Here is a 24,725-nt window from a genome sequence, read left to right as displayed (position 1 = left end):
TTTATCGCGGAGATGTTATACAGTTTTAGATAAACTTTACTATAAGCTTACCCCGTCGTCCCCTATATCAGTTAATTTTTCCCTTGATGGAAAACAGAGGAACCCCTCTGTTTTCATCCATGAAGGCTGTACAAATTAGAGGTGGGACTTCAACTATCCGGACCCTTCAGTTTTTTTTTCAATAAAATTACTTTCAGACAAATGAAATATCGTTGATTTGATATTCAGTAAACAGAATATCATGCTTTCTAGTCCCCAATATTGAAATAATATAAATTGAGAAACCGTTGAGATGGCTATCAGGCGGATAGTAATTATCCCGATATACGGATAGTGGAATTTCAAATTTACTCTCCCTCTAACAGTTTTCTTTTTACTGTTCTAAATATTTGTCAAAAAGTTTATTTGTATGTGCCCATGTGACCTGATGTGGAATGGCAGATCTGTTAATTTCCAAAATTTAATAAAATTGAAAACTAAAAATATCCGGATAATCCGAGTCCCAGCTCTAATAAAATGCAATAATAGCAATAAGTATTATTTGAAACAATTTGATCAACTAGAAGTTATCTTTTTTTTTTTTTAATTAATTTATTTGATAAGGCTCAACCGAATTAACTTTACAGAGCCGAGGATTCTTGGTCACTATACAATACATCTTAAAACTATAGTCAAAAGGTACAACACAATAAACACTTTATCTTCCGCTATTCAAAAAGCCTCCTCCATCAGAACTGGAGCCGCTTCCAGTAGTTTCATTGTATGGCAAATTGTTGTACGCCAACGAGGGTCAGAGCGCGTCCATTGCAGCAATGGACGCAAAACGTGGTCAGCACTCACACACTCATCACGAAACGGTTGCTTTCCAAAGTCGACGACGCATCGACCGAAAGAACTGCTGATGAAGAACAATGAGGAGGACCACACAATGGTTGCTGCCGAGAAAACAGACGATCGCGTAGCACACATCGAGAGTGGCCTGCTTTTGTCGACAGCCGAGTGAACACTGGACTAGAAGTTATCATCAAGACTTAAATTATCTCAAGAGAGCGTTTATGTTGTTTTTGTTTAAAATTGTTTTTAAGAAGTTATTTTGAAAACTCATCTCTTGATTTAATTTACAACCCTTCTTTCAAACTTTTCTAGTTTCAGACTTCACAGAAAACTTAGCACAACTTTACGAGCAGCATGCCGAAGCACTGCAAGCTCTGGTTTCAGGCTATAGGAAACGAAACGGTGAACTACGGAAAGAAAGGTCAGTAGCTTGTTCGGTAAAGCAGAAGGGTTTTGTGTACCTGCATACATTAACTGCTTCTACTGTTGGCAAAAGTTTGATTTGTAGATCTACTGTGAAAGCCGAGGACAGCAGAGAAAATTCAATCAAAGTTTTGCCCGTATAAATATGATTCACAGAAAAATGGATTGGATTGTGGGCTTTCACAACAATATGCACATATTTTCCCGTCTTCCCCTACTAAGGTTTTATGTACATCTATTTTCCAGACCTGCTTGCCAGTCGAACCTATTCCATGCTTGGGAAACTTTTTTGCAAGAAATCGAAGCTGACTCCCAGGCAACCATCGATGTCGCCAGTTCCCTTTCCAGACAGGTGAGTCAACAATTGCTATTAGAGGAAATAAAACTACTGCTGTTTGCATGGATGGAAAAAAGCCTTTTTCACCATTGGGCGTATATGTAGGTCGATCGATTTTGTCGCTCTTATAGTAGCGTAGAACTAATTTTCATCGATTTATTTGATTGCATCAACGATAATGGTGATAAAATATAGGGCTCCATTAAAACATTACGTTCCTTGAGTGCACTTGTGTAATGAAATTACAAGCCATTTCCTGGGAAAGCTCATGAGAAATGTGAAAAAAGCTGTTAAGCTGTGCATCTCAATTGATGTCAGCGACGGAGAAATTCTTAATCGGTGCTTGTTCAAGTCGTACATTTCTGACGACATAGTGACGTAAAAACCGCTATGGTAATTTATCATTTTCTGCATTTTCAAATTCAGTGCATCAAACAGCAGCTATTGATGCCGAATAACTCGAATTTGAACCATTATTTATCATGTTCCCCATGATGAATAATGGCTCAAATTCGAGTTATTTGGCATCAATTGTTACTTCGTCGCAACACCACGATTCAAATCTCTTAAAGCATACGGCAGAATGGAGCTGCATACGCTAAAAACCATTGAATTCAACTTATTTAACTTATATCTGCTTAATTTAGAGCAGTGGTTTTCAACCTTTTTTTATTCAATACCCTCCAAATTATCGGTTAGTCTCATGTTTATAAATTTACCATTAAATAGTCAGTACTTAATGAAGCTTCTTCGTTCGCTTATATATATGTATTCTTCAGCATAGTAACTATTGAAATACAATTAAAATACTCTTGTTTTTAAGCAATTGCTTTTTTTATGGTTTCGATAATTTTAGACTATATTGAACGTCTTTTACTCTAGCATTTCTTTCTAAAACAATTTTTTGCATCTTAAACTAAATTTTTAATATGATGAATACGGATGAAAATGTTTAAATATAAGACCAATTAGACTATCACGCTTTACAATACATATTTATATACACTGTCGTAAAAATACTAGAGTCTATTGAATACTAAATTGCATTTTCAAAGTATTCTTTATTTACGATGCGCTATGTGAAAATCTCTGATACGTTTTTAAGTTAAAAGTCATCTCACTCCAGCAGGCCTGGGTTCAATCCCAGTCGGCGCCGCCGGGATGTTCTGAAGCATAACATCTCTGACCAAGCCTTCCTTCGGAAGGGAAGTAAAGCCGTTGGTCCCCGGTTCATTATTTGATGGGTTGATAGGTAGGGTCCAGGTATGTGAGCTGCCTCCCTGGCATCGGTAGCATTGGTGCTCAGCACGGATAACAAATCAAGGAAAACAAATTAAAAGTCAATAAAAACCATACGTTTGAGCACCTTCAGCTAGTGAATTAATCTTTGTAGCTGTCTGACAAAGTACACCGCATGTCATCTTCGACATTTAGTATAGTAGACTCTTTCGTTTCGATTTTCAAAGAGGCAGAACATCCAGATCCGCACAAACAACTAGATACGAATGGCAGCAGTACTTGTAAGACTGATTCCTCAATATTATCAAGGACAAAGTCCAAAAGAAACGACTTTAGCTAAGATGCAGGAAAAATTTTGATTTGCTGTCGTGAGATGCATGCCTAGAGATACAGTTGAAGTCAGAACAATAGAGCTACCTTAAATGTTATTATTATTTGTATTAAAAATGTTGTATATCTGTTATTTGTAAACCATTCGTTGCAAAATTTTCAGGAATTCCTCAGAATTACACGTTATTTAAATCTTCTAAGATATTTTCGATTGTGTAATCGTGGAAGAGCCTGCCAGAAAAAGTATTTTGTAAAAAGTTATTTAGTAATTTATACACCAAAAGTTGCCCTTAAATCACTCATGAAAATGACTACAAAATTTCACATGAATTGGTTCACAATATTTTTATATTTGACTCACTGAAGCTTATGAAAATATAGTTCTTTAAGCATTTCAGAATATTACAACTTTAGGGATCGTTCATCTTTATCTAATCTTAAGACAACAATAAAAAAAAATCAAACGTTCTGGAAAATGTGGTTGATACTAAATAATTTAAAAACTGTTTAATTTTCGGTGTATTTATATAAAATAATGTTCATGCGATTAGTTGGTATAAATATATTTACATCACTAAGAGGAATAGCTAGTTGAGTGAAAGATATCCAATGTTACATAACCACCCAAACCTTAGAAATATATCAATGACAATGTGTAAAATGTTGTAAAATTATAGGACACTAGTCTGTTCAAATTCCCAGAAAATTTCATCGAATATCGCAGAATCGGGCTGAATACAACATTGCATCAACATTAAACATTAATTGCCATGGATTTGATATGTAAAAAAAATGTTACGATATTTTTCCTTCATAACTTTTCATGGTGACATTTTTCGTAGAAAAGTTTCGTTACCACCTGCACCATGGTGGTACTGAAAACCACTGATTTAGAGTGTGATTTCAACATACTGATTATTATTTTGACATGTTTGTCTAAAACGATTCCATTTATATCTCTTCATATGGCGATTCGCAGTGTCAATTATGGAGTTTTTAGTATGAAGCCGAAAAATACCTGATTGCTGTTTTCGGTTTAATTTGAAGCGTTCCACATTCTAACAATCCCTAGCATTATTGCCAGCACTATGGCCTTCTACTTCATGCTCTTCAGTAAACCAATCGTTCTTCCAACGGAGTATGGGGTGTACGGATTTCAAATCATTTTTCGGGTGTACGGATATTTAGTCCACACCTTCTCAGTTCTAATGGCTAGGGTGCTTCATTTTGAAAAAAAAGTGTTGGATTTATGATTTTCCATTCTCCAGTTCGATTAAAACCCTATGAGCCTGCGCAAAAATGGTAGAGATTGATGAAGGTTTAAAGGTCGCGCAAATGTTTGTGTAAAGGTTTCGGTGAATTAGTATCGGAAATTATTGATATTCACTTGCATTGCTCTTATTTTAGTTGTAGTTGTCCCAGCGTTGAAAAAATAGTACTTGGTTGTTGTGACAATGATCAACAAGCCTGTTGTTGTTCTGATGAGACTGTCTTGCACATCTGTCAATTTACCCTATTCCCTCATTGTTTCACATTTCTATCTTTCTAGATATGCTGTAAAACTGATCGTAACAACAAAAGACATTTGGTCATTGCCATAGCAACAATATTTTAAACGTTTTCTGCGTTTGGACTAGTAGACCTTAATAAAAAATTACCGAAACGAACGATAACCCAAATAATAGAACTATTCCACAAATGGTTTGGATGCCCAGACAACCAGAATGCACGTATATTCAAAGTTGTTTCTGTGATATACAAACATATATACAAACAAACAAATCATATAGAATGCAGAAAAAGGGCTTATACCAACAAAAGTGGAGGTAATATACGTGAAAATTTTAATTTATTTTTAAACGAGTTGATTTGACATAATATACGATTTAATCTGTAATAAAAAAATTAAATTTTAATAGTCTTACAATGTAATCCGATTTGATTTGTGATATAGAACGATGGGAAATGATTCATCGCATCTAAGTCAGAAATTTGCATTCTAAACGATTTATGTTAAACATAATGCGATGTATGTCATTGTTATATGCGATGTTGACTAAAACTGTAGTTATTTACAATACTGTCTGTACATTGTTATACGACCTCTGGTTGTCTGGGTGATTCCCATTAGACTGATGCAAAATTTGAAATTACTACTTTAGTAAGAAACTGACTTGGCACAAACCATTTCAAGTTTATATGGGAATAACTCAGTTTCAGTTTCTTACCAAATGAGTTTAAATTTTGGTAGGCTAATCAGGACCTGATTTGAAACCGTTTGAGCACTGTGGAGCGAAATTTTCAAATTTTGCATCAGTCTAATACCCATTAAGTAAAATAACCATAACAATTTTATTAGAAAAGCAAAGTAAGAGCGATATTCGTGATTTTTAAAATTAAGTCCATTCTAATTTCTTATCAAAATGCACTACCTCTAAACCTTCATCAATCTTTGTCATTTTTGGGGCAAGGATACGAGCGGCAACGATCAAGCTTGATACAATTCATTAACTCACTAGAGCACCACAGAAACAAAATAGCCATCCTCACCTACAAACAGATTGCCGAACGAGTGTTAATTCTTCCAACCAAGTGATTCTGCAGGTAGACTCGGAACTGACAGCAGAAGAAGGAATGAAGGATAACACTGAACAGCAGCCTAACAATTTTCTCTACCGAGGGAGAACCCTGATTGAATGCGTATAAACTGATAGCTAACGATTTAAATAGCGAAGTGAGATATTTGTTGGCTCAGTGATTTAAATCAGGTGAATTGGCCACAGCAGTCTTACAATATTTGAGTGACTCTTACGTTTATGTGTTATAGGATAATACTTTTCTTCATGTCAATACCAATTGAAAAGTATGAATTTATGTTTAAAGCTAGAAAATAAAATGTGAATATTTCTGCAAAATTCTCACTCAGCCCACTCAGCAGAATGCAACCGTTAAAGGCTCAGCATTAAAAAAAAAGTGAGGAATCATCTACACTATTGCACTTAAAATAATTCATGTTACACTCAGCTGTCTGTTTTGCTCCATTCTGCATTTATCGAAGAAAATAGAAGCAATGAGAATACGAACAAAACCGCATTGGCTACTGCTCGTTTCTGAAGTAGTGAGTAGTTATAAATGCAAAATGAAACGATTTTTCCCATGCTTGGGTGACCTATCAGAAATTCATTATTTTGATGTAGACTACATTTTACGGGAAAATCTTCTAGAGTAAATATTTTACAAGTTTTCCGTAAAAAATGATTTGAAAAATGTACTAATAAAAAATTATAATTTTATCAGTGATTTCATGGAATAAACGTTCTCCCCAAATCCAGTCGTCACAATCACTTGGTTGCATATCGTTAAGTTTTCTTTTAGTTTTTTTTTAGGATTCTTGATTCCCTCCCCCTGCCTAGACAATTGTCCATACATTTTTTTTTTTATTTTTAATTGCCAACCCACTAAACTTTCTACGTAGTTTATGAACAACCCCTAAGTTATAAAACAGCGCTGCTGTTGTGCCTCCGCTCATTTTTGCTTTGGCGTGGTGAGCACGTACCAGCAGCGGTAAAAGGTGGAATTTTTCTCTCTGCCGTCGACTAGAAAAACTTCCTCGCAGCTACGCCTTGGGGTGGAAGGAGACTCGTCTCTTCAATGAGCTGTTTTTGCATTAAGCTCAATACGCACCTACCCGATATCATCCGATCCGACGGCGATTTTCTCGCTCTCTCATTAGTGGAGAGTCGATAAGGTGGTATCGGTCAGGTGGGGCATGAGCTTTGATTTATGGTTTTATGCGAAATTTCAAAATTGATCATGAATATCTCGCGATCTGAATATTTTAACTTGAAATCCCTCCAATCAATTCTCGGTACATTTTTTTTATCTACCGATTGAGTTAAACAAAATACTAAACATTACCTTTTTTAGATTTCGTGCGTTTTGTGAACGCACATCCGTTATTTTGCTGTTTTTAATGCAAAATAACGGATATGCGTTCACAAAACGCACGAAATCTAAAAAAGGTAATGTTTAGTATTTTGTTTAACTCAATCGGTAGATAAAAAAAAATGTATCTGTGGTAGATTTCGTGCGTTTTGTAAACGCACATCCATTATTTTTTTGCATAAGAAAACGGAGTATTTATGTGATGGGAATTTTTTTATTTCCTATCATAGATTACAGATTTCAGTACCAAGCACTGGAATTATCAGACGGTATCTATATTTATGCTTTCAGATTAGCTATGTAAGTTCATCCTACTTGGAGTATTAAGGTATGGAACGGCATATAATTTTTCTGATTTTTTGATGATGGGGGCGGGGTATAGCAAGCCGTTCTATTGGATAATTCTCCATGTAGGAGGCACTTACGATGCTAATCATAAAGCATTAATTGTGGTACCGTCCAGTTTTTTGACGTAGAACTACGTCTTTGTCGACTATACTGGGGTGCAAATAAAAAAATATGTGTGGTGAAATAGTGTTAGGTTTTGAACGCTTGTAACTTTGTCATTTATAGATGAAATTTTAATTCAAATACGCCAATTGATAGGATATTACTTAACAAAGCTTTTGAACAAATAAATTTCCTGTTTTTAATGAAAAAACTTTTGAAAAATGCACAAATTATAATTACAATAAAATAAACGTTTTCCTCAAACCCAGTCATCATAAACGAGTACCACTTGGTTGCACATCATTCTGCTTGAACCTGAAAAGATATAAAACAGCGCTGCTTTCTTGCCTCTGCTCATTACCGCTTCAAACGGCGTGGCACTAGGTCCTGCAGCAAGCAGGACCAAGTCAGCGGTTCACATATATGCGGATAGTGTACTAGCACTGTGCGTAGCCATCCAGCATAATGTAAGCAGGGCATCAGTGTCTACCAGCACGTACACTAGCACTAGCTAATTCCCTAGAGGCTGTTGGCAACTATGCCATACCACTTTAAATTCTTTGTATGGTCAATTTTCTACGCAGGGGATCGATCACCTTGACAACCAGCGATGTCGAAGGAGAGACGGTAACTATTAAAAACGATGGAAATTATGTACACAAAAAACACCACACCCCCTCCTCCCCCCATAATGGCAACCTGAAAAAAGACATGAACTTTGACGATCACCTTTTTTCGATAAATCAACTAACAATTAAATTAAATTAATTCAACCGAATTGTTCACCCAGGTCATTTTGATGATATCCTGTTTGTGATTTATCAACAACTGACTAAAACAAATCTGATACCTCTTTATATGCAATTACAGATTAATATCAGAAGTCCATCCTTTTTTACATATTCTGCACAAAAGATATTTTGTGCCCCACCCCATTATTAAAAAAGGCGGGAAATCCTGTCAGTTGCGGGGCTTAGAAAGTATTTTTTGTGCAGAATATGTAAAGAAGGAGGGACGTCGGATGTTAACCTAAATGCATATACCGTGCATCATAGAGAAAGAAGTGCGTGGAGAACTTGAAAAGGTAGATGTATCTGTTAGCGGAAGTGAATAATCACTGAGATTATTTCTAGTAGTAGTTTGCGGTAGTACACAATGCCTCTCAAAAATAATTACAGTGAATATTCACTTCCGCTAATGTACCGTTTCAACTTGCCCGGTGTACCTTAACTATGATGCTTACTATCAAAACATTGAACAGGTGGAGAACCTGTATACGAGATTTTGCAATTAATGTTGTACTAAGCTCCTATTTATTGGAAACCAAACGTTTGATTTGAGAAAAGTCACAGTATTTTATTTTGCATCATTCTACGAACACGCTGTAAAGTACATAATGATGATGCATGATAATTTCATGTTATGGAGAACAAAGCGGTGCTTTAACCCCGTATGATCGTTATACCCCTTCCTCCCCTACTTCCCTGACATACACACTTAGATTTTTTCGCCGAGATGAGCACCACCAAGCAGCTCGGCATTTTATTTTGCTGGATCTCAGTGAAAAACTTGCCGAGATTCAGCTAACAAACGGGAATTTTGCCGAGATCTCAGCTAACAAACATATTTTTTGCTGAATTTCCAGCAAAATAAAATGCCGAGCTGCTCGGTGGTGCCCATCTCGGCAAAAAAAATCTAAGTGTGTATGAACCAACATTTTGTTCAATATTGGAAGTACCGTCTTCTGATAGGGAAAACAACTACCTGTTGCTTTATCATAAAATGCAACCTTCACTCTCTTCTCTGCTTCAGATACCTAATTCAAAACTAATGATGGAGCTACTGAAAAAAATGCATGGCGTTTTTGTGCATTATACTGAGGTGAAAATCAACCAAAAATGTGTGACGAAATAGTGTCAGTTCCTTTTGTAGTCGATGTCAAATTTAGTGCACATTGATCACAGCAAAATAGATCAACATTGATCAACCCTATGTAGTTATGTAGGGAAAATTCTGTCAATTCTTAACCATTACATTAAATTTAAATACATTATCTCATGCGTAAGATGAACGGTGGCCGATTATGCGAACATGGTCGCGAGTTTTGAACCATAGCGGAAACATTGAAATAGGGGAATTTACGTATTCTCGGCAACCTAAGCAGCGACCTTCTTTCTATAGCCTTTTTCTCTAAGGAACGCACACATATGCAGTATTGGTTTGTTTACAATCTTTTGCTGCCAGCTGCTCTTACAATTTCAGTCGAAAGAATTGTCAAAAACTGTTTTGAAACGCTTTTATAAAGCTCCAATCTTCTCTAGTGAGAGCGAGTATTGTCGGCAACCAGTTTTTCTTCGGCAACCGTTCCATTTGAACTGCATGTAAATCTGCTGTTCTATTATCGGCAACTCGAAATCAGCTACAATTTGTAGTGCGTGTGTTTCATTTCAAGAAAACCTTGCTAGATTGCTTTTTCTCAGTAGTAAAAATATAGTCAAATTGAAGCTGAAAGCATAAAGAATCGTTTGCATGCATTCAGCGAAGTGTTTTCGTAAGAAAATCCAGTGAAAATAGTGTTTCAATTTGGGTTGCCGAAAATAGTCTGGCATGCCGAAGCCGTCATTTCCCCTACTTGAAAAATTTAAGGTAAAGTATAATAGTCGAAAATGCATGACATACATCAATTTGGCGTAGTTCTACGTCATACTGTGGTCGTGTCTATGACACAACCTTTTAATTTTTTTTTTCCGTGCGATGTATTGGAATTTGTAAACTGTGATAGATAGATAAATCATGTTTTCCAACCATGCATGTGCGTCCACAAAACGCACAAAATCTTTAAAAAACAGCAGTATGAAAGATTAATTAATTAATTTATCTTTATTAGGGAGGCTTTCAGCCTTGGGCTGGTTCGCCTCCAAAAAGTATGAAAGATGTACCGAGAAGTGATTGTAGTATTTATGGCTAATCAAGATATTCGCGATCAATAACGCTTATGACGTAAGAACCGGAGGCGAACCAGCCCCAGGTTGAAAGCTTTCCTAAATGGAAAACTTAACCTTATGAAATAAGAATCACCCGAAAAGACCAGCAAATAAATTCAATCTAGTTTACTTTTCGTCGAATTGCGCATGTTTTACCTACGTTCTATGATTTACATCAGTGACTGAAAATTATATGTGACCAAATTAGTAATTTCTAAGAGTGAATATAGCAACCAACTAGCACAAACATTACGATGACTGCACTGATAATGACGACCTCAGCAAGAAAGATGGACACTTGTTACCTTAAATGAAAAAATCTTTGTGGAATAAATTTAGAACAACAGCCTTTTAACATAAACTAAATTAAAGAAGTTTTTTATGCAACATGTGTGCAGTGCCTAATTTATTCTAAAAATATTGGTTTTAAGAAGGTTTTAAGCAACAGGTGTCTTCTTACTGTGTCCGTCTTTACCATCTACTGTGTTTTCCTACTGTATCTTTTTTTGCCAACTGTCCCCTATAGTAGCCAAATACACATTTTTAGTGATTGATATCATTACATAGAATATCGATTTTGGGGGAATTTTATTTAGACTGGAACACATGATCTGTGTAGTGTGATTCACTACTTTCGTTATTCCGTGATTATGTTAAACATTGTACACCCGATCCTTTTTTTTTGCACGGTCGTATTTTTCCACCCACAGTCTTCGAATGACATCCAAAATAAATGCAATTAGATTCAAAAGATCACAAACAATTCAAAGAAAAAATAAGGTGCGCACAAAAAGTTTCCAAGTTCACCACAGATCAAGAAAATTGAAAAATTGGAAACGTTTAAAAAAAGAATTGCGCGTAAATGCCACCAAAAATGGCTTAACCCGACTTTATTCGTACTCATTTATAGATATATCTAATAATAGAGTCACTTGCTGTTTGATATATCGCCGAATATGTTCTACCTATGTGCTGAAAGCAAGAGATTGCCATCAATGCTTCCCTGTACACTATATTAGCTACGAACGTAAAATTATAGATGGGCTCAACATATCCAGCCACCCTGGTTAATACCTTTATCCTTCTCAAACTCAAAATGGATTTTCTGTACTCTGATAGAAACGCATGGCTTATCAAATCCAATCAAAAGTCCACACAAGCTCACCGTCAAACAAAGCGTAACCCGTCGGTGGTGAATATAGAGATGGTTAGATATGTGTGAATCAAATTTAATGGAACTTCAATCAAAATTAATTTCAATTCGCTTTCTTTACTTCTTCCCCCTTTGTTTCAGGTTGCTCGACCACTGTTGGAGCGTTCATTCTACCGAAAGGTCCAAAGTAGAAAAGTATTCACCCATAGGGAATCATTTGATACAATCATTTCGAAGACTGAAGAGAAATTATCAAAGTGCCGAATCGAATACAAGCAGTGCTATATTGCTCATCGTCAGAATCCAACGCAACTTACCCTGACGCAATACATCGACTCCCACAATGCATATGTGCAGCAGCTGCACGCCACCAATGCCATGCTGGAGGCGTACCATTGCGAGACTCTGCCCCAGCTGATGCAGGAACTTGAAGAAATTTACAATGACCTGTGCAACATCGTAGCGGAAGCAGTACTACAAGGTGCAGAGGCAATTGCAGCCAAAGTGAGTATACTATTTATGTAGATATATTTGCTTTTCAATATGAAAGCTACTTGAACATCAGACTATCAACCTCGTCATCCTCGTCATCAGCGTCATTATTGGACCGCTTGCACTTGTGAAAAGGACATTGAGTGGGTGAATCATTACGGTTATGCCCGTACTCACTTCTATTCTGTCTGACAAATGGGGCTCTTCCGTATAATCACCGGACGCCTAGGAAGGATGCTATATGACACCAATGATTGTTCCATCATTTGTCCCTAGTGGCCGTTCCATTATGGTCGGAAAAAAGTTTCCGGCTTGTTCTGCTATTAGGACAACACTATGACCAGTCAGAGGCTATGTCCGCTGTTGTCTGCTATTCTATTGGACCTGATGCCAACCCATACTAAACGTCAGATTACCTTTGTAAATGTTTACTTTTCCACTCACATTTTTGATTTCAGTTTCTTTCTTCATGGTTTTTTGGTACAGTAAACATGTCAATCAAACCTAATGCGGGGAAATAAAATCCCACTTAAATGGCTTAGTATGGATTGAACATTCAGTATAATTTCTCTCCAATACACTATGTACCGTAAAATAGGGCACCTTTACTTATGCTTCTTTAGTACTTCATTAATTCGTTTTTTCTTCAATGTTTTTGCTAAAAACGATACATTCAACCGCTCAAATTTTAAATACCATTATAATCACTATGACTTATAGGAATAACCAGAGGACTTCCCTTCTAACTAGGTACCAACTTTTTTAAAGTTCAATATTTCTGAACGATGTTCACGCTTCATCTGTTTTTCAAAAACCATTAGATCGAGCGTTGTTGAGCTGCCAGGGCAGTAATACCAAATATGGTAAAGTAAGAATCGTTCTAAAGATAGTTTTGAAATCCTTGAATTTAAATAAACGATTTCAACGAAAAGTATTGCAAATTCCAGACATAGAAAAAAAATATTATGGTCAAAATCATCAAGATTCTGGGACTGATTAAAAATATCAAGATTCCAAGTCTTGGATTTTATACAGATGTTTTCAAGTCAATGAGACTTACAGATATATTGAGTAAAGGTGTTGGTGTCAGACTTTGAAGAAAAAATGTATGCTGCATTTTCAAATATAATCCCAGAATATGGGATTCGGAATATTTTGAAATCTTTCAGATTTTGAATTTCTTTAAGGAACTTTGAAGAATTTTCTTAACGATTTTGAGAAAAATTTGAAATTTGAGGAAAAGTAAAAAAGTTGAGAAATAATGCAAAGAGATTGTGGGTAAGGATGATTTCAAGATAATCCTGAAAAGAACTCCACGAGAATTGTGAGGATAAGTACATATGTATGAGTTCTAACGATAACTTTTACGTCATTCTGAAGAGAATTTATTTTCTGCAATGCGCAACACAATTCTCAACTTTAATTCTTCTGTATTTTTCCTTTAATAACTCCACTACCATATCTGGCAATATCTGGTTGTCATTTTAAATCGTAATAATGAAAAAAAATGTAAGAAAATCCTATTTCTTCAAAATAATTCAGTGTACAATACCAAGGGAATTAGAAGTCTCTTTTTTAAAGGGCGAACACAAAATTATTGCGACACATTCAACAGGGCATAACTTTTTTACCATTGGGTAAAAATCAACCAAATTTTGCACACTTTCTCATTGATGTGTATTGTGTACACGCTGTCAAACTCGAAGTCGTGTTTTCGATTCAACGAAAATGGAGGTGAACCAACGCGAGTTGAGAGAACAAATTCTTTCCAAACACCTGGAATTTCCTGACCTGTCGCACCGGCAGTTGGGAAAAATGTTGAACATTCACCATTCAACCGTCTCGAGAGTGTTGAAGCGGTTCCATGAGCGGTTGACGTTGGACCACGGCAAAGGAGCTGGAAGAAAACAGGGACCGGAGAACAAAAAGACGGAGGGAAAGGTGAAGCGGATGATTAAAGCAAATCCCAACGTCTCAAGCCGTGATTTGGCTAAAAAGATCGGCATGTCGCAGAGCTACGTCCAGAATGCAAAGAAGAGAGCTGGACTACATACATACAAGGTACAGAACTTCCCAAACCGCGATGAGCGGCAACAATCGACGGCTAAAACTCGGGCACGGAAGCTCTACGAGAAGATGCTGACAAAATATGGCTGCTGTGTGATGGACGACGAAACGTATATAAAAGCCGATTTTAAGCAAATTCCGGGGTTGGAGTTTTTCACCGGCAAGAGCAAGTTCGATGTGGACGACAAATTTAAGAAGAAGAAAATGTCGAAGTTCGCCTCCATATATCTCATTTGGCAGGCCATCTGCTCTTGCGGACTGAGGAGTGAGCCTTTCTGACAAAGGGCACAGTAAATGGCGAGATCTACAAATCTGAGTGCCTCGATAAGCGCCTTTTGCCGTTCTTGCAGCAGCACGACGAAGCTCCGCTATTTTGGCCAGATTTGGCATCATGCCACTATTCTAAAAGTGTCCTGGAGTGGTATGAGGCCAATTCTGTCCATTTTGTTCCAAAGGACATGAATCCGCCAAACTGTCCGGAGCTGCGCCCGGTGGAGCAGTACTGGGCAATAATGAAGCGGGAACTTCGGAAGAGCAAGAAGACAGTCAAAGACGAGAAGGACATGTTAAGAAAATGGAAAAAAAAACTGAGAAACTGGTACCGGATGACACTGTAAAGACTTTGATGGAGGGCATCAAGCGAAAATGCGATTAACTTTTCTTTTGATTTTTGAAGTAAATATATGTATAAAACTACCCTAAAATTTTGGTTTGATTCTAAACATTATAAGAAAATTGGCATGACATTTTCGGTGTCGCAATAATTTCGTGTTCGCTTTTTAGTATTTTTCTCCGAATTCTTTGCAATGTTTTTTTTTAAGAAAAACTGAATAACACATCATTTTTAAATAATTACTGATAAACAATTTTAAAAAAACTTGGGAACATTCCTGGAGAATTCTGCGTAGAATATTCTTTTCTCCTTGTTTTGTTTTCCGTCGATCTTGTTTTCCGTGCTGAGCACCAATGCTACCGACGCCAGGGAGGCAGCTCCAACACCTGGACCTTACCTATCGACCCAACACAACTCATGAACCGGGGATCAACGGCTTCACCTCCCTGGAAGGCGTGATCAGAGATGTTATGCCTCAGATGCTTACCACTACACCACCGGCGCCGCTTTCTCCGTAGAATAAAAAGGATAAAAAGGATATTTTGAATATATTTTCAAGAGTGACATGTAAGAATTAATACGACTATCAACATTTAAATTAATTACAATAGACATTCTCTACTTAGCTGCTCCACTGCTTCACTCACTGCTCCAAAAATTTCTAATAGTTCTTCGTAGTGCTACTATTAAACTTCTTATATGATAAAGTGGAATTAAAATTGCAACCAATAGAAGATATACAAAAATTATTCTATGTAATTTAATTGTAAAACTTATTGTAAGTATGGGGCTGTATTTCACTGTTTATTTTTTAAATTGTATTCACCAAATCCCAAGATATGTAACAATCCTAAAGAGTATTTATTTTTTACATAAGATCTTCAAAAAATGTTAAGCAGTGGGTAAGGTAGTGGCACAAATAATCGACTACGCACAAACAGTATTAGTATAAGAGCTGGTTGAAGAATAGAACCAAGGCCTTGTGCATGAGAGCACCAGTACGAATCGCTACGCCATCTGAAATAAATTAAAGTGAGCTGTTGTCCTGACTACTGTTGGATTTGTCAGTGCTGACTGACTTTTCCCCACAGGAAGGTTGTACCATGCTGTTAGTAGTTGTGAGATCAAAATGCTTTGATCAACTTTATCTTTTGATAGCCGTGGCTATACAAACAGATTTCACGCTATTGTTGCCACATAGTTTGATAAAGGAGGTTTTTATCTAGCAACCAAAAATTCAAACACAACAGGGAATGTTTTTACAGCTGTGTTATTAACAGACGCGAAAGTCGATTAAGAGAATCGATCAAAGCAAATAAGGCCTTTTGAAATGTTCAAGAAATTCTAGAAACCATGACCGATTTCTCGAAACCATTTGATCGATAATGTTGATATTAGAAGAATGAATTTGATTGTCGAATTGTGTCTTAGGTGTCCACCAGAATGACGTGGCAATGCGACGCGACGTGACCACTTCAAAATATTCCTATTATTTACTATCATTCCTCGCTTCGTTATTCTGGCCGCACTCTTAAGCTGTGTAATTAATTTTCACTTAAATTTGACAGTAAATTAAAATTTTCAATAATCCCGACCTGGATGTTGGTCAAAATTAATTTCTTGTCTGTCACAAATAAGTACGCCGGAATAGTATGGAGTATGGTTGTTTGGAATTATTCACCTGAATAGTTTCTCCCCAAGTAACAATTTTGGTTTTATGAGGGTTCTGTAGACCATGATTTAAACTTGTAGAATGCTATAAAACCTCAATAAAGCTTGCAATGTTACTTGGGTCGCCAATAGACCAATCGGAAAAACTCGATCTTCTCCGATTCGCATTAAACTTTGGGAAATCATTTTATTCTTTTTTGAAATATTTGAATTTCAACATTTTTTTTATTTTTACTCAAAATTACAAAAAAAAAAATTCCGCGTATATTTTTCCCAGAATATCTTTACTTTTCCAAACAACTTTGTGTCTGACGTTATTTCGAGAACACACAAAATGTACCACCGCCTTACGACCCACACTCATGGCATCCGATAGTGATTCGTTGTGGTAAATCTGACAGTTTGACTATTGATTTGGCTATCATTTTTACGCAACGCATCACTAACGTATGAAATATTCATGGTCTTTAGAGTTTGCCAACTACCAATCCACATGGTTGCTGAGACTTACTCAAAATTGAATAGGACATAACTCAAAATCGTTAAAAGTGAGGAACTTGAAATTGAGTTAAAATAATACTAATTTTCGAGTAAAGCTTCCCCAGTTTCGATCACACTTTAGTTCTACACTCTAGTTTTTTTTCAAGGGTTCCGGTGGTATAGTGGTAAGCATGATATCCTCTCACCTCAGCAGGCCTGGGTTGAATCCCAGTCAGCGCCACCGGGATGTTTTGATGCATAACATCTCTGATCACGCCTTCCTTCGGAAGGGTAGAAAAACCGTTGGTCCCCGGTTCATGAGTTGATGGGTCGATAGGTGTTAGGGTCTAGGTGTGGGAGCTGCTTCCCTGGCGCCGGTAGCATTGGTGCTCAGCACGGAAAACAAGATCGACGGAAAACAAATCAAGGAAAAAACACAATTAGCGCTACGGAGTCGCAACGATTTCTCGATAACGATAAAACCTATCGGCTTTATTCGAATCACACTATGTGTTTCAAGCCTAGGTAATCGAGAAGCGTACTATAAACAAAATCACAATTTTGGGTGAAAATACAGACAATTTTAAAATATGTCTTCATAGAGCAATTTTTTAAAAATAATAAGGCATGTGAAAAATCGAAACATCGTTAAGTATTTTTAACATGTTTTTTTTTTCACACGGTACATATCCTGCGAGTAAAAAAAACCTGCTTTTATTCAGTTATATTATTACCGACTTTACTCAATTTTGAAAGACCCAATTGTTTACCATTTTGAGGGAAATCCTCGTTTATGTCTCAATGGCGGTGCACATGAGAGAAAACAGATATGATTCGAATAGAAAAACCGAAATCATTGTTTCCATAGGAATTTTACCGATTGGGTTGATTTGTTTACAAAAAAAGTGTAAACATACCACCTCAATCTGACAATTTCCAATGGAGGAAAGTGGGGTTAAAATACCGTGCACTTCCCTATGTGATGTGGAAATTGTAAAAATGAACGAACAACAGGGTGGCGAGAGGGCTAGGCGCACACATCCTTAGTATGGCTCTGACAAAATCTATAAAGTCAAATGGAAAGGAATACACCCGAATAATTTATTTTTATTTTTCTTATATGTGGTGAACTTAGAAACTTTTTGACGTAGGACTACGTCTTTGATTTCTATATGGGGGTACACTTTGTGAAAACCGAAAATGGAACATGTAACAAATTAAGAAAGATTTTGAACTTTAATAACTCAGATGCCCCTGGTCCAATTACAACAATTTTATAACTAATCGATCAGAAATATGGCTACGCATAAATAACAATGCTTTCGAATGTTGATTTTCAACAAGAAACTATTGAAAAACTGGTAAATGTCCAGCATTGTCCAAAAGCGTCGAATTAACTAACAAATCCACCAATTATCTACATGCATATGCTGCTTCCCCAGCACAGTCGTCAGAGAGTAGTAAGTAGACGAAACAAGTCGAAGTGGCATTCGCCTCCGATGCTCGGGCGCGTGCGAATAGGGAGGATGGAATTGCGTAATATTTTGCACAATCATCGCCATATTCAGAACCAGACGCTCCCAATGACCACATCACTGTGTGGTGGTGTTCGGTCGTCGAAATTAGTAGCAGCAGTAGCAGTGCTTTCGGCGTGTGGCGTTGAAAATTGTTCTCCAGTAACAACGAAAGGCTGCCTGCAAACAGCGAGCTGCAGAGCCAACATAAGCAACCATCAAAGGAGAGAGAAGCTGCACCGCTATGCTATGGATCGAAATCAGTAGCTCTTCGTGAGTCGCTGCGGGTCGGTCATCTATGCCAAGCGTGTCACCCTCGCTCCAAACGACATACAGCTACCCAAGCAGCACACGTTCATCGTAATAAGTATCTGCAACTTGATTGTGACTGAAATAAGTTTCATACAAGCAATCACAACTGTTCAATGACAAGTGTGCTGCTAGGGTAGACAGCCTCATCCGTGTTGAACACCCAGCTCAGAATTACTCAACCATCACAACAAAATGGTCCTTTTCAGGGCAACCAAAAAAAATGTTAAAGAGTATTATTTGGACATTGGTCAAGGTCATCAGATCCCGCAAGCAGCTAGCTGTCAAGGCTCAACCTGTCTATAGATGGTGTGGAATTGTAGGTGGAATTGGTGCAATTAGTTTTTCCCTGGCTTTCATTCCGCACGATTCGTTTCTTTCGTTTATTCAATCACCCTTGTAGTGACGTCGAAAAGATTGTTTCAGTCGGCGCTTACATATGAAACTTAACGTGGATTATAGAATTTTTTGTATGTTACCAAAATTTATGAATGGTTTGCCTCTAAATGTTGAGATAATTGATTTATTATTGAATTATCACACTGTATACCATAAAAAAGCAGCCTGTTTGTGAGTTAGGAGTTATCGTAAAAAAAAAAACAAATCGCCAGGTGATATTTCCCGGCGACTTTATAAATAAATAAAAACAAACAAAATCATCATGCAGAACTAGCTATGATTTGTTTTACTTCATATTTCACAAAATTGCTTTCGAGTGTTAAGACATCGTCTCCCGCAAAGTTTACATTTTTCCCTCTAACCAAAACATAGGGAAAATGGCTCTAATGTTGGCCTATGGATATAAGATTGGGCCCATCGCTAAAATGCTGCTATTTATCAATTGTATTTAGATGAACGCGTCATTGGGACGGTATTAATGGATATTTTTGGCTGCTATTGAAAATTTAGTCGATTACTGAATTTATGTATGGGCCCAAATTAGGGACACTAGACCGACATTACATACATTTCTCCTACATCAGGGCTAGATAGATCTTCACAGAATCTATAGAATCCACGCAATTTCAAAAAACCAAAATGCATAGCATTACGAAAAGAGGTCAGGTTTCGAGCAATAGCAGATAGATTTTAATTCTAAACAAGCCAAACCATTGGTAATTTATCTACCAATCTGCTAATTTTCAATAGGTCACTATTGAAAAATACCAAATGTCCAACTGTTGCAATGGTGATAGAATGTCTGAAAACAGCGCATTCCCTAACACAGACTTAAAAATCGAATTCGATGCGGTCCCACTAAACGGTGTAATCACCGTAAGTGGTGGTGTCCAGTCCAGCAGCAGCAGTAGTAGCAACAGCAGCAGCAGCAGCAGGAGTGCTTTCAACAACAACAACAACGAAAGGCTGCCTGCAAGCAGCGAGCTGCAGAGCTCATATGAGCAACCATAGAGAAGGAAGAAGAAGTCCCACCGCTAGGCTAGGATCGGAATCAGTAGCTCGTCGTGCTCAGCTCAGCATTACTCAACCATCACTACAAAACGGTCCACCAAACCACCATAAATTTGTTAAGAGTATTATTTGGACATTTGTCAAGGTCATCAGTTCCCGCAAACAGCTAGTTATCAAGGCTCAACCTGGTCTCTATAGAAGGTGTGGAATTGTAGGCCCGAATGTATTGGTGAGATTAATCATCGTTCGACCATTTTCCAAAACACGCTGGTAGGAAGTGTTAAAAATCCATATAATATTTGAGAGAAGTGGGAATAATTCGCTTTGGGCATATTCAGTCCCCAGAAAGCTAATAAAATCAAATTTGTGAGAAAATTTGCTCTCACGAGTTCAATCTCTCGAAGTCCCTCATTTTTTTACATATTCTGCACATTCATAAAGTTCGGAAGGAAATCCTGTGAGGGGTGAATTGAATACACTTTAATACCAAAATGCACAAACTTAAAAATTCATAAATAAAAAAAAAATCAAAATACACCTTTTAAAGTCGGGTAGATGAATCGAAAATACTCAAGTTGACAGTCCCTTGGATTCTCTTCATCAACTTTCTCTTTGAAATAAATACTACAAATTTGATTCGCTTATAAATAAAAAAAAAACGGAAAGAGTTAAGATAATTGATGATTGATCAATTAAAAGAACAAAATGTTCACATTTGTTCCGTCCACTAGCGGTCCTACGTCAAGCTTCCGTTCGTGCCCCTAGACACAGACGCTTCTACTTTTTTAGATACCATATTTTTCTCATGTTGTTGTTGTTTCTGATCTTTTGAAGCCAGTTGTATTTATCATTTGTGTCATTTGAAGATAGTAGGAGGAGAAATATAATTGTGCTAAAAATAATCGGGTGTTATTTGGACAAAATTAGAGAAAATACAACAAGAATAAAATAACCTCTGCGTAGAAAAATATTAAAAAGTCCAGAAGGGTCCAGAATGCCTTTTGTTGCTATCCACTTTCCTTTGCCTTGAATCGGAACATCTGTCTCAATCACAATAAAATGACAGTTCCACGGGGAGAGTTATTTATAATTCAAAAGAGGGCTTTTCAAGTGAAAGAGAAAAACTTTGGTACCCATCACCCAATACAAAGCTTCTTCGTAACTGATATGGAACGTATATATTGATATCAGCACAAGATGAAAAAATCGGCTCCTCATCTTCGTGCACAGTTTTCCAATGAAAAGGTTCTCTCAGCTTATAAAGTCATCATGTGGAAATATGATACGGCAGTGACCAAAAAATTGGCTTTTTCTTAGAAATAAATTTTCTAGCCATTTAAACGGAAGAGCAAAAATTATGTATCTGGAAATCCCGAAACATGAAATCAATTCTCGCACAGTGAAATTGAAGTCAGATAGTCTTCGAGTACAAATGTAAAAATTAGCATATTTGTAGGTGTATGAGGTAATTTGTAGTATATGCACGCAAATCTTGAATTGGATTAGGCGGAACATATTAGAAGTGAATTAATTGTAGCAGTAACGTAGTACTGTCGGTTTCATACAATAATGTTACAACTCAAACTAAAACACCATGTACAATTTCACGTTGATGTTTAGATATTATGTGTGAATTGCATTCCTTTTTTTTTTTTGTTCACCAACCGCTATAGAAACATAAAGCCTTTAAAAATAAGATGTAATAGAGTGGTTGATTGGTTAGCTTTATTAAGGTGATTTTCTGCCAAATCTAATAGAGTGACATTATTTAACTTTTAAATGAAATGTATGTATGTATGTATGTATGAGGTGTATGTAATTTTGAGATGTTACAGTATGTAATGCATGAAACCGACGCGACGATATAAGATCACGATGTACAGATGAGAACTGATCATGTCTCTCACGTAATCAAGTCTCTTCCCTAAACAAATCACGAGATGACCTAAAAAGTGCTTGAGTGAAAATAATGAAACATCGTAGTAACAAAAATGAACAGTATAGGCTCCCTACAAAGGGTATTTCCGTTTGAAATAGCTTGTCATATTGTTCAACAAAGTTGTAGAACTGTTAATTTGATGCAAAATTGCTTGCTGAAGATACCAATTGTTTATCTCTTGTTCATGTTTTATGTTTTAATAAGTAACTTGGGGTAATCCCTAACAATACGTTTTATTAAGTTAAATTTTTCTGCATTTATTTCTAGGAAATGATGCACTTTAATTCCATTTAGAACTTTTTATTATGCATGTTTTTGCTAAAGCATCCAATTGGCTGTCTCTTTTTGTTGGAAAGCTATAACCAATTTTCGTTAAAAAAAAACAATGATTATTGACATAAATATAAATATATGTATTTCGCAAGATGGGGGCGACCCCGGCGTAGTGGTTAACATCCATACCTCTCACGCCAAAGTCACGAGTTCAAATCTCACCCCCGAATAAGTCACGAATGACCCAAGAGTGTTAAAATGACTATAACAAAAAAAAAAAAAATATTTCCCAAGATTAGGTTTTCATTTCATCTACAAAATGAACATTGAAACATCACCTCACCACGGATTTCGAACAAATTGTTGAGTATTTTTACTAAAGACAATAAAATTATATCTGGTCTCGATCCAAACTTATAATTAGAAGAAATTTATGTGTGCTCTGGCGCCACATAGTGAGATAACATCACACTGCTGAACGGGTATTGTCAATTTGAACAATTTTGTTGAAGACAGGAAACATCTATCTGGTCTCGATCCTAAGTTATCACTAGAAGAACTTTATTTATACGCTGATGTCATCTAGTGAGTCAATTTCCATTTAAACTGTTCACTACTGAACGGGTCTCGTCCATTTGAACAACTTTGCAGAAAACCAGGAAACTTCTATCCGGTATCGGTCCTGATTTATCACTAGATGAACTTTATTTGTTCTCTGGCACAACCTAGTGTGTAAATTCCCAACTTTCCTGAAGACTGAATGGTTCTATTTTGTATAGTTTGAGAAGTAATAAAATTATTCTTGTATTTTTTTGTTCCACTTTTCTTCACTAACAGAAAGAGCAAGAATAGATCTTGGAATACAAAGAACACTCGGATCAGTTTTAATGGAATTGCAACTATTTTTTCTTTATTTTTCCAAAACGCGTGTACTCAGTGTGCACTAGCGCGACTGTTGGAAGGTTTAAAAAATAGTTTATTCAACATTTAATCAGCTCAAATCTTTAAAAAGTCTTTATTATTGGTTGCAATCTGTGTCTTCATCTACTTATGAATGTGCAGGTAACCTAGACATAGATATCAGTTGTAAAGTTGTGTTAGTAAGAAGTAGTGTATGATTGTAATTCATTTACCGAATTCGCAACAGCTGAACGGTCGGTAATGTTTTCGGTAATCGAGAACATTACCGAAAAATCTGTTAACTGGATCAGCAAATTTACTTGCCGAAGCAAATTTACTTAGAAGCACGAACATCGACATTGCTTTTAATGTTCGTGCTTCTGAAAAATAAAAAAGGTGAAATTATGGAGGCTGTTATGCAACACCAAGATGAGATGTAGATATTTTCCGTAAATAATTAATTTTCGTTATCTAAATAAATACCGATTACAGATGGCCGATGTTGTTGCTTGTTGCAATATGGTGGATTTGACGTTTACCTAGACCGTTACCGAACTCAGTAATGGAACGCTTTGTTTTCCGAAACTTTAGTAAAATATTTCACCGAAGTCAGTGATGAAGCTGATTTACAGACCTGTTGGTAAATATGTTTACCGCTTTCAGTAAATTAAAATAAAATTACCGAAATTTGGTCATTTCATTTACTGTTTTCAGCAATAAAGCGAGAAAAAACTGAAACATCTGTAATTTTTAGCATTACCGATCTAAGACCGTAATTTTTTTTTACCGAACTCAGCGTCTCTGTTTAAGTGTGTAAAGTAGCATTTATACGTATTTAGCCATTCCATATACTCAAGCGTTGATAGACGAGTAGTCCACACACAGGACCCGTAATCTCATAGTCCACGATTCGGTTCCAGTGTGCTCTATTTAATTATTTTTCATAAAGCAATTCTATGAAAAACATATCGATTTCTTGTAGCTAATATTCATAAATGGTTCTTATTGAATTCTTACGTTCTTTTTCATCGGAGTTGAAATCTTAAGTCGGTAATATAGAATACAGTGAACTCTCTACAACTCGATATTGAAGGGACCATTGAGTTATAGAATTAAAGATACAGAATTAATAATAGCATACAAAATCTCTATCACAGTAGCCATGAAATTTATTTTTACATATCGATTTTGTGAACATTGAGTTGTTGAGTGTTGACTATGTATGGTAATGGTCATGTGAACACTAATAGAAATAAAAATAAAAAATAAATCAGAAGAAAATATCGAACTAAAATTATTCAAACAAAGGTTTTTTCAATGCTATTTAGTTTCATGATTCCAGACAATACTGTCGACCACGCT

General features: G+C 36.4%; 1 protein-coding gene across 8 annotated transcripts in view; it reads left to right on the top strand.

Annotated features, from left to right (window-relative positions):
• The window catches only part of Stacl (Stac-like), a 242,013-nt gene that overhangs the window by 95,547 nt on the left and 121,741 nt on the right, over positions 1-24,725 (top strand). For all 8 annotated transcript variants that reach the window (XM_065225890.1, XM_065225891.1, XM_065225892.1 and 5 more), the window contains exons 5-7: positions 1,147-1,255; positions 1,504-1,609; positions 11,837-12,199. In XM_065225890.1, the coding sequence (XP_065081962.1) occupies positions 1,147-1,255; positions 1,504-1,609; positions 11,837-12,199 (578 nt within the window). The remainder of the gene's footprint in view (positions 1-1,146; positions 1,256-1,503; positions 1,610-11,836; positions 12,200-24,725) is intronic.

The sequence above is a fragment of the Ochlerotatus camptorhynchus genome, unplaced genomic scaffold (genome assembly GCF_037179485.1).
Source record: "Ochlerotatus camptorhynchus isolate MF236.1 unplaced genomic scaffold, CSIRO-AGI_Acam_v1.1 ptg000240l, whole genome shotgun sequence".
NCBI classification, from domain to species: domain Eukaryota; kingdom Metazoa; phylum Arthropoda; class Insecta; order Diptera; family Culicidae; genus Ochlerotatus; species Ochlerotatus camptorhynchus.
Note: the sequence above shows the minus strand (reverse complement) of the source record. Positions and strands in the feature narration are given on the sequence as shown.